At 40.9% G+C, this 14,813-nt stretch overlaps 1 protein-coding gene across 4 annotated transcripts in view; it reads left to right on the top strand.

Annotated features, from left to right (window-relative positions):
• The window catches only part of LOC148040335 (DNAse I-like superfamily protein), a 76,632-nt gene that overhangs the window by 25,543 nt on the left and 36,276 nt on the right, over positions 1–14,813 (top strand). For 3 of the 4 annotated variants that reach the window (XM_087698476.1, XM_087698484.1, XM_087698466.1), the window contains 7 exons: positions 5,129–5,295; positions 5,379–5,444; positions 5,523–5,575; positions 5,658–5,739; positions 5,968–6,002; positions 6,128–6,212; positions 6,556–6,648. In XM_087698476.1, coding sequence (XP_087554602.1) covers positions 5,129–5,295; positions 5,379–5,444; positions 5,523–5,575; positions 5,658–5,739; positions 5,968–6,002; positions 6,128–6,212; positions 6,556–6,648 — 581 coding nt within the window. Of the gene's footprint in view, positions 1–5,128; positions 5,296–5,378; positions 5,445–5,515; positions 5,576–5,657; positions 5,740–5,967; positions 6,003–6,127; positions 6,213–6,555; positions 6,649–14,813 lie in introns of those variants that run through there. The other variant, XM_087698492.1, reaches the window with a different exon arrangement.

The raw sequence follows: 14,813 nt of genomic DNA, 5'->3' as shown, positions 1-14,813 counted from the left end.
GTGGATCCCAATAAACCATTTGTGGTTGAAGGTGATGTCAGTGATAAGGCGATAGGCGCGGTCTTATTACAGGAAGGTCGATCAGTTGCTTTTGAAAGCAAGAAATTAGACCGTGCAAAACAGAATTTTTCTGTTTATGAGAGGGAGCTGTATGCAATAGTACATGCAATGAAGAAATGGAGGCACTATCTGTACGGTGCCAAACTTTTGATCTTGTCGGATCATGAAAGCATTAAGTGGCTTAATGATCAACCGGATCTACAAGGGCGTAAAGCCAGATGGGCCGAACTTCTCCAAGAGTTCGACTATGAAATAAGATATAGAAAAGGAAAGTATAATATAGTAGCTGATGCACTCAGCAGAATACCCATCATAAATGAATTGATTTTTACTCAGTTCACTTCCGACTTGCTTGAATCTTTAAAAGGGAAATGCAAGGTTGATCCGGCATATTCCAACATATGGGAAGCAATAAAAAATGGGGATCCAAATGAAAGTGCTTCTACTGAGGAAGGAATATCTGAGGATGTTCAACAAGGAAATGGAGCATCAGGGGTTGTTAAACCGGATTCAAGTGGAAGAATTTTACCATTGATAATGGTTATTTACTCTACAAGGGTAGGGTATGTGTCCCGAAAGATAAAGAAATAAGGCGCTAGATACTCTTTGAGTGTCATGATACCCCTAGCGCGGGACATCCAGGAGTTAATAAGACTTATAGTCTTATTAAAAGGCAGTTCTATTGGCCTGGAATGAATAAGGACGTCCTTGACTATGTGGTCAAATGTAATAAATGCCAGGTTAATAAAGCTGAAAGATTGAAAATGAGAGGACTTCTCCATCCACTAGAGATTCCTTCAGGAAAATGGGAGAGTATCTCCATGGATTTTATTGTTGCATTACCCAAAACACAGAGAGGGAACGACTCTGTGTGGGTGATTGTGGATAGGTTAACCAAAATGGCTAGGTTCATTCCAACTTCAATTGATGTTAAAACACAAGAATTGGCTAGATTGTTGGTAGAGAACATATACCGATTGTATGGCCTTCCGGCAAATATAGTTTTTGATCGGGATAGAAAATTTGATAGTCAATTTTGGCGTGCGGTATTTAGGAAGTTGGATACTAAACTTAGCATAAGTACGGCGGGCAAACTGAAAGGGTTAACCAAATCCTTGAAGATATGCTTAGGACATATGTAAGTAAAAGGCAAACTAATTGGGAAGAGTATCTACTGATAGCAGAGTTTGCATATAATAGTGCCAAGCACTCTTCCACTGCATATAGTCCATTTATGTTAATGTATGGGTTTCAGCCCAGAGCTCCTCATGCAGTAGGACTGCATAAGGAAAAGGTTCAGGCAGCCAAGGACTTTTTGGAGGATATGAATAGTATGTTAAAATTTGCTCAAGAAAATATTAAGAAAGCTCAAAATCGAGCTAGAGCTTTTGCAGATCCTCACCGAAGAGATGTCTCCTTTGAAGAAGGAGAATTGGTTTATCTTAAAGTGCCTGAACAAACTAAAACCATGAAAACGGGACAATGTCCAAAGCTTTCACCCAGGTATTGTGGTCCTTTCACAATACTTAAAAAGGTGGGAGAAAAGGCTTACAAGCTCCAACTACCTACTGGTAGTAAAATACATCCAGTTTTTCATGTGAGTAAGTTAAGGAAAAAGCTGGGTGATTTGGATAATTTAATCTTAAATGATAACATTAAGGAGCTATTAGATGACCAATCTATCCCATATGAACCAGAAAGAATATTAAATGTTCGTAACAGACGAACAAGGAATACAATTTATCAAGAATGCTTGGTCAAGTGGAAAGATTGTTCAAAAGAAAGCTCAACATGGGAGCGAGTAAGTACCCTAAGGAAAAGGTTTCCCAATTTACAGTTAGACCTTCCAAGTATCGTTTTCGAGGACGAAACCGATTTTTAAGGGGAAGGAAATGTTATATTAATAAGGTAAATTACGGGAAACAAGCACGAGGGATGACTGCGTCCGGGGGCCTTGGGCGCCTGAATGGGGTTTAGGGGAGCCTAGAATTAAAGAGAGTCTAGGAATAGTAGGACTCACCAACAAGTGACGGTTGGCAATCGGATTACGATGAGAGTTGCTAGCAATAACTAGGCAAGGCTGGGAGGAAAAAAAATCTCGTGCCCTTTGAATGCCAGACTGAATTCTCTCCCGTTCTCTTCATCTTTTCAGTTGTTTATAACAACTGGAGTTGAGGAGAAGGGAGATAGATGCTACAATACCTTAGGAGTGGCTTGCTCCCCCGATACGAGGGCCGATAGAGGGCCACTAGGTTTTCACCAGCAGGCATCCTCCTACAGGTGGCAGGTAGAGTGGGTGGCACTCCACTTGGGACTTTCTTCACTGTACAGGAGGGGGGGCGTCTGGCTCTTGACAGAGGGTAGCAGGATGAGGGGATAGCTGTCCTTTCATGGAAGAGGATCGAGGTGATTGGCCTTCAGGGGAAGACATGGCGGGTGCACCTTTTTGTCTTCTGGCGTGGCGTCTCTGGATCTAGGAGGGCAAGCCACTTGATGAGTTGGAGTGGGATCCGGGAGAGTGGCTATGGCCGGCCACGACGGTTGCCAAGAAGCCACCGAGGTTCCTGGAATACACCGCCAGGATTGGCAGACACGTACTGATGCAGGAGGATATGGATTGGGCGCCGTCACGAAGCAGGCACTGGCCGAAGCACAGCATCACGGAGCCTTTCCAATGTACCTTCTAGCGCCGCCTATGGGATAGTTGGAGGCCGAGGAGGGTATTGTATTTTTTATGGTTGGTGGCACATGGAGACTTGGCGGTGGGAAGTTGGCTTGCCCAGATACAGAGGGAGGGAGGTTGTAAGCTTTGCACATAGCAGCCTCTGGAAACCCCAAAGCACTGTCTTTGGTCGTGCAAGGCGGCACAACTCGTGTGGAGAGGAGCATGTCGAATCCTTCTCCGTATTGCACCTAGCCTTGGATGTATCTCATGGGGAGCTTTTTGCTGGCAGGCAATCAGCTAGGGCCGTCACCTTCTGTATGAGGCCGGGATGCAGGACACGATATTCATTATCGAGGCAGGGTCATGTGCAGTGGTCGGTTTGGAGGCTCTACCCATCTGCTAGGTACTAGAGCCCACAACAAACCACTCTGAGGTATGGGAGATCATAGGGAGTCTTACTGGTTGGCACATCTGGAAGGCACGGCGTTAGGAGGCTTTTGGCAGAGAGAGACTTTCAGTACAGGCGACCTTACAAGAGCTTTGAACCTCCATCATCCACTCCCTCTGTGGTCAATGGGATTAGGTGCAAGGCGAGTCCAGGGCTCGTCAGGAGCTTTGATGCCATTTCATGCGCACTTGGGGCGGCTAGGACCTATTTTTCGTGATGCATGGAGGCAGCTCCAGATGGCGATACACCCCCCCTCCATGGCTTCTTGCCCCCATCCCCCCCAGACTGCCTTGAGAGGTTTGTACACATGATGTAGTTGTGACTTTCATCAGCTCTAGCTATTCTGTTGAGCACGAGCACTCCGTTGTAATCAGTTTTTTTTGAGTAATATAATCAGCCACATTCTATTTGCAAAAAAAAAAAGAAAAAAAAAAAGATAACGTAAGCAATCAGGCAGCAGCAGGCTGAAAACGCAGGCTGGTCTGATCTGCAGTAGTCAAAACACAGTACTATGATGGCGCTTGTGGACAGCAACCTTGACTTGAGATATTTGTCGGGAAAGGGTGCAAACAGCAGAGAATAGGCGCCAACAATCTACAAAACAAGGATAGGCTGAGTGGTAGGCAGCTTGTCTATTTATAGATGAGTGGATCCTTGCAAATTAGGTTTGGGCTTGTGGGACATAAGACACTCTCTAGGAATGTGTTTCTTTTTAACGAAAGTTTGGTAAAATTGAGTTTTGGGGTTGAATAAAGAGCTAATCAGTTTACAATGCATTTTTAAGCTCAACAGTGAGCGGCTGATCTAGAGACTTTGTCAAAGACCAAGGAGTCGGGGAAGATTTGGCCTCCTCCCTGATGGGCTAGCGAGACCCTTCATAATGCAAGCATTGAAGGTATTCCTGAGGAGTGGGAGTCCTAGGATGGTCAAGGTGTTAAGATGGGTCAAGGCGTTCTTGTTGTGGTTGGCACATAGAGGAGAGTTTCTACACACACATTATGGGTTGATGACCCATGCCATGGCGAATAGGGAGCCCGCATCAGCTGAAGAGGCATTGAAGTATGAACATTGGTGAAAGGCCATGGAATAGGAATTGGAGGTTCTAGAGTGAATGGAACTTGGGTGTTGGTGCCAAGGCCCGTTCATCACAAAGTGAGAGGAGTGAAATGGGTCTTCAAGACCAAATACATGTTATCCTTGGATGTGGATGGGAGGCTACCGTTGTTGTTCCTTGTTCATTATGGGGACAGCCTTTTATCTTGGCATGTTGCACACTAGTGGATTTCGTTCCATGTATCATGTATACTTTGTATTTGTGCTATTATTGATGTTTTGTCTCTGTGCATATTGAGTTTTTTTCTTTGCTTATGATTGGGTCATTCTAACATCTTCAAGGGTCTCATGTTAAAACCCTTGAGTAAGGGGACCTGCTTCTACCAATGAGCCATGAGCTAGGGTTACCCACTGGTCACTGATGCAAGTGGATTACCTGAACGGGGCCAAAATCAGCATTTTGGACCCTTCCTGTTATCGGACAAGAAACAAATCCAGTTAGCAACATATGAGAATTACAAGAACAGAAGAGATAAACTTTTGTGTCATTTTTCTTCAGAGGATGCAGATGCGAGTCTTCCAATGGTTGCCTTAGTTTACAGGCCACTTGGACTGTTGCAGACCGTGCCATGGTGGCCTACAACACTTGTACTTTTCTGTATGTTTTACTTAGGCTAGTGTACTGTTACTTACGGACTTGACAGGGGTTGTACAAGTGAAAGGATGCTGGATAACATATGTTTGAATAGTATTAATGTGCTGTTTCATACTGATTTCCTGTTCTTAATGTGCTGTTTCATACCAATTTCTTATCACAGACTATTTATTTGCTTCATGTGACAGAAACTGAATCCTACTATCATGAAATCTGCTTTACTCACAACAGTTGTCCTCTGTGACAGTTAGATTTGCTATTGTTTCATACAACATTCTGGGGGTAGACAATGCTAGCCAGCATTGGCGAGAGCTGTATGCCCACATCCCATACTATATAATGGACTGGGATCGACGAAAGGAGAGGCTTCTTTTAGAGCTTGGCTTGTGGTCTCCTGATGTTATTTGTTTGCAGGTCTGGCTTTGTGGAAATATTGGAAACTAAGACACTTGCTATGGGGTCACTGCTGTTGTTAAATGTTGTGTTTTCCTACACAGGAAGTTGATCGCTTTGAAGACCTGCAAAATGAGCTTGTTCAACAAGGCTATGAAGGTATCTACAAGGTATGCTTTTGGCCAATTGGTAAGTCCTTTGTTTCTAGAATGTGGTCCGGAAATGATTAATTTTGCAGCAGTCTGCAGGGCCGCACTGGTGGTTCTACTGATGGGTGTGCTTTATTTTGGAGGACTCGAAGGTGAGCTACATGTGATATGTTAGCGTGTTTTTAGGGGAAATGAGAAGAAAGTTGAAATATTAATTTTTCTATGGTTAGTCAGATTTCAGCTTCTTCAAGAGGAAAGCATTGAATTTCAAGAATTTGACATGCGACATAACGTTGCCCAGCTCTGCATTCTACAGGTGAATGTTGCAGGATGGCTCTTCTATACTTCTTGACTCAAAAGACTGCTTAAAATTGGCTTTGGCTTTTCCATGGTTTGCATGAAGCATTTGGCTGTATTGTTATTCCCTTTTTAGAATGTGCTTTGACCCTGGAGTTTGAAGCTGGGATTTGAGGTTGGTCCAATTATATAAGTACAACAGTCCTGTGTTTGGGGAATGAATTAGTTTTTACTGTTATTGACTCAGGCAGAGCAGGACAAGGGCAAAAGCCAGACAACAAAGTATGGTTTGGAAAGTAATATTTGATGTTTTTATGGACTTTTTAACAGGACATAGTGCAGATATTTTGAATGGGAGTTTTTGTACGTTTTTCTTGCATGACTCATTTTAGTCGAATCTTTTGCAGTGAGCATGCTGTTGATAAACGCTTTGTGGTTTGCAATATACACGTGCTTTTCAATCCTAATCGAGGCGACATAAAGCTTGGCCAGGTTTGTAGCTTCTATGCAACAAGGTTGCTGGTTTAAAGGCTGTATCTAGTATGGGCTCTTACTAAAACTGCAGATGTGAATATTTGTCAGATGTTATTGTTTCAAAATTCAGTCACATAGGTGCATGAAAATTTGAAATTCTGAAATCTGAAAGTATAGTATGAATTTAGCAAAATGTGTAGGTGAATTGTGCCCTTCCTAAATTTAAGGGGTAGTTTGCACATTGACAAAACTTTTAAGATAATTATTTGGGATTTTCTTAAAATTAGAATCAAGTTTGTACTTATTTCTGCAGAAGCTGCAAATTGAAAGTTCATTTTGGGTCTTGTTTGCTTATTATCAGGTGCGTCACCTTCTTGACAAGGCATATTCTTTGTCCCAAGAATGGGGAGGGATTCCTGTCATAGTTGCTGGTGATTTCAATAGCATACCCCAGGTAATCATTTATCATAATGTAGCTTACATTTTTAGATTCACCATTATCAGCTCAGATTGAAATCTAACAGTAGCCCTTAGTCAGTTTGGGTTGGCCAATTGATCACGAGTGCAAAAGCACCATTATCCACCATAAGTTTAGGAACGCTATTGGCAGAAAGATTTTCTTCTTTATGATTGACGTCAACTCACTTTTGGCTGTTTATCAGCATGAGATTTTGCATGAGTTGCCTTGTGATCATCTTTTTTCCTCTTGAAATAGTTTGGGCATATGACCCTTTCCCTTGCACAAGTGAAGTCTTTGTGAGGGTTTGACTTCTGCTTGTGGAAGAAGATGAAGTGGAAGTAGAGCAGAGCATCCCCAAAGCCTCCTTTGTTGTTTGGTAATCCTGATGATATTTCCTTGCCTTTGTTTGTAGAAGCATTATGCATACATACTCTCATGACTTGGGCTGCCCCTTATTTGAGCAACTTGAGAATTAATGCTATCAGTTCATCAAAGGCTGGGAAATTAGAGCGAGGAGAAATTGTGTTACATCCTTGGACATCATCAACAAATGTTTGCAGCATTTGCCACTAAGGGTCACTAAGTGTGAATGCTTCCTAAAAGTTAGGACAATGTGAATGCGCTCATGGCATTTATTTTTAGCTAAAGGGTTCTGTAGTGCATATGTGTTTATGGCACTTTTGGGTTTGGGTGGTTGACAATCTTGACAAAGAGTCTTCCCTAGTGGAAGATCAGGTTCTTACTATCTCTATTTAAGATATACCGTATCCGTCTCTCCCGATACTAAACTCTGCGGAAGCTCATTTATCTTAAGATCGTGTTAACTTATAAAAATACTAAGGACTTGTTTGTTGGCCATAACCTGTTGGGATAAAGGCCCGGTTTAACCTTCGTCTTTAGTACACACACATTATTTAGTTGTACATGTGAATGCACCCTTACGTGCCCTAAGTATAAATACATTTTATTCTTTGTGTACCAACACATTGTTGGTACACTTATATCGCATCGTACTTTCACTCTGCTCTCTCTCTGACTATCTTACCAGCCGTCACACTCTCATGCTCACTCCTCCTCGAACTTCTGCTTATCCAGCTGAGCTCCAACAACTGGTATCAGAGCTTACGGTACAAGATCGTCAAGCATGCAGATGGCTGGAGTTCATGTCGAGTAGGGAGATGACTGGAGTTCGTGTCCAGCAGGGAGTCAGCTGGAGTTCGTGACCAAATTGGAGTTGGGTGCCACAAACTGCTGACCAGTGTGACCAGCGTGGACCAGCGGGCAGCAGCAGGCGTGCAGTAGGCGCAACGACCAGCGGGGAGTAGGTGCAGCGGGCAGCAGGCGTAGTGTGCAACGGGGATCGTGCAGCATGCAACGGGGACCAGCGGACGACGTGAGACAAGGGACGTGTGGGATGGATGCTAGCGGGCTGTCAGTCACGCGACCCGCCTGACGGGTCAACAGATCCCCTACGTCAATTTTTTAAAAAAATCAAAATTTTTCTTTTAATATTTTCAATTACCACTTACGCTTGGCGGGAGTTCACGTGCTGGAGGCACAGATCTCATATTTGTGCAAAATTGAGCCTGAAATTTGGTGCTTTTCCTAGATTTGACCTCGTCTATGCTTGGTAGTGATATTCAGGTCAGAAATTGCAGACATTGCGTATGGTGATCTCAATTAAATTGGGGATTTTGCCAAATTTGTCAGAATTTTGCTCTTTTGAGTAAAATTTCTTGACATTGGATCCCAAAAATTTGGGGATTATATGTATTGGCAAAATTTTGCTCAGCCATCTTAAAAGTCTTTTATTCGGGATCTCGTTGGGAGCTTTCTTTGTCAAGTATCTTGGGATATGCTTTAGGTTTGTCCGGATTGTAAAAGGAACAAATTCTATGAGGAATCTAAATGCTTTGATGGCTTTAATCATAGCCAATATCTCCCGTGATAGGAAGGATAGTTTTGTTGTTTGCTAGAGAGAATACCCGAAGCATATTTGCAAGGGTGTAAAATGGAAGATTCTTCTTCTCATAAACATGCTCCCCACCCTGAATCTTGTACACAAAACTAGTGGTAGTCCAGTTGGCAAGCATAGAGGAGAAAGATGCTTAATGATATTTTTTATATTTTGTATTGCCAATGTATGAATGGAGCACCAATGGAAATGATCTTTTCTAAGTAAAGGATAGAGATCCTTTGAGTAGTTGGCAATATTTAGTGTAAATAAATTTATCCAATTTAAGCAACCTAAGAACTGTTGGAGCTGCTTAACAAAGGTGAAAGTATTTGGCATGTCAAGGATTTTTGTAAGCACATGATCTTGCAATTTTACTGAGCCTTGACTGATTTCCAACCCTAAAAATTCCACAGTTGTTTGAAACATAATAGACTTGGTTGGAGATAAAACCATTCTTGCATCTTCAATGGCCTTTGCAGACTGGGAGAGATGTTTCAAATGATCTTGGACAGTTTATGAGAACACAAGTATATCATCAATATAAGTTAAGCAAAAAGAAAACTTGCCAAATATGAAATCTATCCATTCCTGAAATTTAGTAGAAGCTATTTTGATCCCAAAGAAAGGACAGTCCACTGATAATGTCCTTGGGACACACAGAAGGCCGTTTTGTAACGTTCTGCGGCTTTAATGGGGAGTTGCCAAAAACCAGATTTAAAATAAAACTTACCAAAAATATTTGCCTTCTTCAACCTTTTTAATAGCAAGTCCTTGAGAGAAATTGGATGACCATGTCCAATCAAAAATTTGTTTAATGGTTTATAATTAATAGCCGTTCTCTTTTTACCTCTCTTTTACTTTGAGTGCTTATTGACATAGAATGCCTGACAAGCCCATGGGGAGTTTGTTGGCTCAATCAGTTCTTTCTCAAGAAGAGTTTGTATCTCTTCTTTACATACTTCAAAATCTTCATCTTTCATTCTTGGATGTACTGCCTTGGTCGGGATTGCATTAGGCTGGATAGGAAGAGAGATTGCATAAATATCCCTTTTCCCCCTATATATTAAGGGATCATCATGCATAAATGTTTTGAGATGCTCTTGTATCCTTTGGATTTCTTTGTCATATTTTTGCATTTCATTTTTTATCCAATGAGTCCTAGTAGCATCCTTTGATGGAAGAGTTGATTCTGAGATGGAGTAGATGGTTCTGCCAATCTTGGGCAGAAGGGGCATGTCCACCTGTTTTTCTTTATTGGAAATAGTGAAGTGGTTGGACCAGAATGTGTAAGCACCAAGTGTTGTAAGATATCTGTACCGATGAGAATATCATATCTCATCTGTCTCATCAACTGTATTTTGATGGGAACTTTGATAGCACCAAGTTGGAGATATGCCTGGGTGACATGAATAAGTGTAATCTTTTTATTGCTAGATAGCTCTACTATGATGGGAGTAGTAGCCTTGATACGACTCTTTGGAAAGAGTTCAAATGGAGCAATAGATAAATTGGATCTTGTATCCAGTAAAGCATCAACATACATTGAAAACTGTGGCATATTTTTTAATTGTACACAAACCATTGGTATTGGTTCACCAGTGTTAAGAGCATTGACCTTATGAACTTGTGGCGGAGCTGCCCATGAGTACTTGAGATATTTATGGAGGAGGAATTTAACTCTTGAAGAAGCAGTAGTGGCTTGAGCTAAATCCTTTTGGCTTGTCAAGAGTCTTCTATATATTTTACATAAAGAATTTTGCTCTTGTTGCATTAAAAGAAAAGCATTTACCATGTCGAAGCCTGCTTGTTGTGTTCCTATGGTTACGGAGGAGAGTGACTATAATAGCTAGGAAGCAGTCCTTGGTTGATGAAGCTTTTCAAGGTTGTGTGGCACAAACATATTTGCTTGACTCTTTGTCTCTGGTGCTAGTGTGCCAGGCTTTGGTAAATCATAGGGGTTGGAGAAGAAATCTTACCTTATCTTATTTTTGTGCTTTTTCGTCTTTGATGATGAAGTTGTTGAAGTATGAGAATCAGATGATTCTGATGAACTCTGTTTGATCTGTTTTCCCTTTGATTTCTGGAAAAATCACTTCTATAATTGGATGTAGAAGCACCATCCACAAACATTTTATCTCTTTTTCTTGGAAAATATACTTCATGGGCATTTACTGGTTGGAAATTGGCAAGATGAATGGTATCATCATTTGAATCTTTAGTGATGTCTGAAGCTGTATCATTATCCGAAGATTCACTTGAAGTTGTATCTGCAATATACCAAGAAGTATTGCTGGTTGTTGATTCAGTAGATCCTTCTGCACTATCAGTAGCATTTTCACTTTCACTGTCATATGAGTAAAAGCTTTCAGTGTCAGAAGAATAATCTTAAGAAGAGTCGGAACCATAATGATGCATGTTTACTTTGGCAGAGTTGGCCTGATCTTTGCCCTTCTTGGGACACTTGTTAGCCGGATGAGATGAGCTGCCACAAATATAACACTTGAGATCTTTCTTTTTTTAGTTTTTGTCATAATCCTTGTTCTTATCAGATTTATGATAAGACTTTCCTCTTCTGTGGCGGTGTGAATATCTTGAGTGGCGAGAGGGCTTGTGTCCATAGTCTTGCCTATTGAAGTAAGACTTGGAGTTTGTATAGTTTCTGTGGTGGCGAGAAGAATTCCGATACCGATGACTAGAGTGACTATATCTATGAGTAGTATCACAACTACATTTTTCACAGCCAAAATCAGCATCAAACTTAGAAGTAATGTTACAAATAGATTGGGGGAACTTCTGGTTGAGTTGTGTCATCTTCTGATGATGACAAACCTCTTTAATTGTTTGCTCTATGGTATGTATAATCTGACCTACACTATCTGTAAAGTCCCTATTCTCATTTTTCATCTTTTGTTTACAATAGAATAGAATTGGCTTAAGAAAAGAATAACCAGGTGTTCTTTTATGGAGTGGTCGTGCGGGTCAAGTCCTTCATATAGAAGATCTCTCATATATATCAAATATTCTTTATACATCCTTGGATCACATAAATTTGACTTGAATAAAGCTTCTCTTGCTTCAAGCACATCATCTAGTTTATTGCTGATCAGTTCACCAAGTAGAAGTTTCTATACACCCACAGGTAAAAATGACAATTGTCCAGCATGCAGACCCAATTGAGATTAAGCCAGAGTAAACAAAAAGGTTGTGGCTTACATTAAGATGGGTGTCATTGATGACATCTTGACTGACATCAAGGGTTTAGATACAGGTTATGCCATATGGGAGAAGCTGAAAACTACCTATGAGATCACCACACTTGTTAATGAGGTGTATTTAATGCACAAGTTGGTAAATATGCAATTGGATGAGTCAAAGCTTGCAGTTGAGCACTTGAGTGCATTTACAACGATTTTAAATCAGCTCAAAGATGCAAATTTGGACTATGATGATAAGTTGAGGGCGATCTTTCTGATCATGACACTGTTGGACTCTTGGTGGTTTCACTCAGCAATAACCCCAATCTCTCATATGACGGGGTGAGGGGTTCTATCTTGAATGAATAAATTAGAGATATGTCTAGTGGAGAAGGCAGCAACTCAACTTATAATGTAAGAGGCATGGCTGAAAAGAAAAATACAGATGCAGGACAGAGAAAAAGGAGTAAGAGCAAAGGAAAGGAAAAGAGCGACATTACTTGCTATCACTGTGGTCGGAAGGGCCACAAGAAACCTGATTGCAGGTATTACAAGAAGGAACAAGAGAGAAAAAAGAACTGAAAAGAAAAATGCAGATGCAGGATAGAGAAATAGGAGTAAGAGCAAAGGAAAGGAAAAGAGTGACATTACTTGCTATCACTGTGGTCGGAAGGGCCACAAGAAACCTGATTGCAGGTATTACAAGAAGGAACAAGAGAGAAAAAAGAATGTAGGAGATAAAAAGGAGGAGGAGGATAAGAAAGATGCATTTGAGGCAACCAAAGGCAAGGAAAAGGCCAATGTGGCCTCTAGTGTGGTCATAGAGGAGCTTTCAGATATAGAGGCTGATGTATTATGTACAGTTGATTATAATGCCCTTGTATGTCACATGAGGATATGCAGATTACCAAGGCTGATGTAATTGATGCACTTATGTTAGTTGATGATGGTGTACTCAGACTTGCCTCTTTCCATGTAACTCCTTACTTGGAGTGTTTTGCTATGTTCAATGCAGGTAGTTATGGAAAGGTGTATCTTGGAAATAACCATGCTTGCAACATTGATGGGATTGGAACTGTACACACTTGTCTTTAGACAATGGGCAAGAGCTTGTGTTGAAAGATGTCAGATATGTGCCTGGCATTAAAAAGAGTTTACTATCAGTTCGTTAGCTTGACTTGCATGGTTACACTACACTGTTTGGTGGTGGTTTGTGGAAAGTGAAAAAGGGTTCCATGCTGATTGCAAAAGGAACCAAGAAGGGCATTGTGTATTGTTTGCATTGTAAAGCCTTGAATGGCAAGTTTCTTGCAGCTGCTGAAATTTTGCAGCCACTTGGAGTTATGGCATAAGAGATTAGGCAATATGAGCCAAAAAGGACTTGATGTCCTTACCTCTCTGAGGAGGGTTGATGGAAAAGGCTCTAAATTTGACTTTTGTAATGAGTGTCAGTTTGGAAAGCAAATAAGAAATTCCTTTTACTCTGGTGTCTCTCGTAAGTCTAATGTCTTGGACTTAGTGCATTCTGATGTATGTAGTATGCTCGTGAAATCTTTGGGTGGTGCCGCATATTTTGTCTCCTTTATAGATGATTGTTCTAAAAAGATTTGGGTATATGTGTTGAAAAAGAAAAGTGAAGTGTTTGCTGTTTTTAAAACTTTTCATGCATTTGTGACAACTCAAATAGGTAGAAAGCTGAAATACATTCCTTGTTTAAGTATAAATCTGTGTATCCCAAGTACACCATTCCTACTCCTCCCAAAGCATATGCATGTATCTCTAGTACCACTCAAATACCTCAAGATGCCTCTCATTTTTTCCCAATGCTTCTTGCCAAGATTTGACACGTATCTACTCACTATTCTGACTACAAAAGCAATATCCGATTGTATGGTAACATGAGGCTCCTTCCGAAATATCACTTTGCATACCTCAACTACCTGCTTAGGCTGCTTATGCATCTTCTCTTCATGTAAAACAACATCATGGCTACAAATGACCTTTCTAGCCTATGGATCCCATAGATGATAGCCCATCTCACCTATATCCCCGTAACCAAGAGAGATGCATTCCATTGATTTAGGATCCAAGTTATTGCATTTATTTTTGGGAATATGGCGCAAGCCTCATATCCAAAGAAACGTAAAAATAAGCATGTAATGAAGGTTTTCTAGATCATACCTCCTCTATAACTTGACCACCAATAGCAGTACATGGGGATCTATTTATCAAGTGTAGGGCAGTAGCAATTGCCTCACTCCAAAAATGTTGCAGTAAGCTTACTATTGATAATGGGGGTGAGTTCACATCAACTGAATTCAAGTCCTTTTGTGACTTGCATGGAATTAAGAGGGAGCTTACAGCTCCTTACATCCCTTCTTCAAATGGGGCGACTGAAAGATATAATAGGACTTTATGTGAAAGAGTGTGGTGCATGCTGTCCACTGCTAATCTCCCTCATGAATTTTGGGGAGAGGCACTCAAAACCACGGTTCACATTTGTAATTGCTCTCCAAATAGGTCCTTAAATAATGGCATCCTTGAGGAGGTTTGGTCTGGCAAATCAGCCTTATATGACCATTTATGCATATTTGGCTATAATGCTTTTGTGCATGTTAGAGATGTGCTGAGGAATAAACTTGACCCAAAATCCACCAAAGGCATTTTCATGGGCTATGGTGATGAAGGTGAATTTGGCTACAGAGTGTGGTTACCTCAGTCCAATAAAATTATTCGCAGTGGTAATGTTGTGTTAGTGAGGCAAAATTGCTAAAAAGGTACTCTAGCCTCTAATGAAGATATGAAAAAAGTCAAATTTCAAAGAGTTTGTAGTCCCCTACTACTTCAGAAAATGAGCCTCATGGTGTTGTACCACAAGCTGAAACTGATGATCAACCAGTTATTTTTGAGCCAAATGATGATGGATAGCAAATAGGAGCACAAGGAGGTCATGGACAACAAGATAGGCTTGCTGATTATGAAAATGCAGGTGCTGGTAATGAAAATGA

The sequence above is a fragment of the Lygodium microphyllum genome, chromosome 2 (assembly GCF_053477565.2).
Source record: "Lygodium microphyllum isolate KBCC chromosome 2, Lygodium_microphyllum_v1.1.10, whole genome shotgun sequence".
In the NCBI taxonomy this organism is placed as follows: Eukaryota; Viridiplantae; Streptophyta; class Polypodiopsida; order Schizaeales; family Lygodiaceae; genus Lygodium; species Lygodium microphyllum.
The sequence above is the reverse complement of the archived record's forward strand: the minus strand, read 5'-3'. Positions and strand labels throughout refer to the sequence as shown.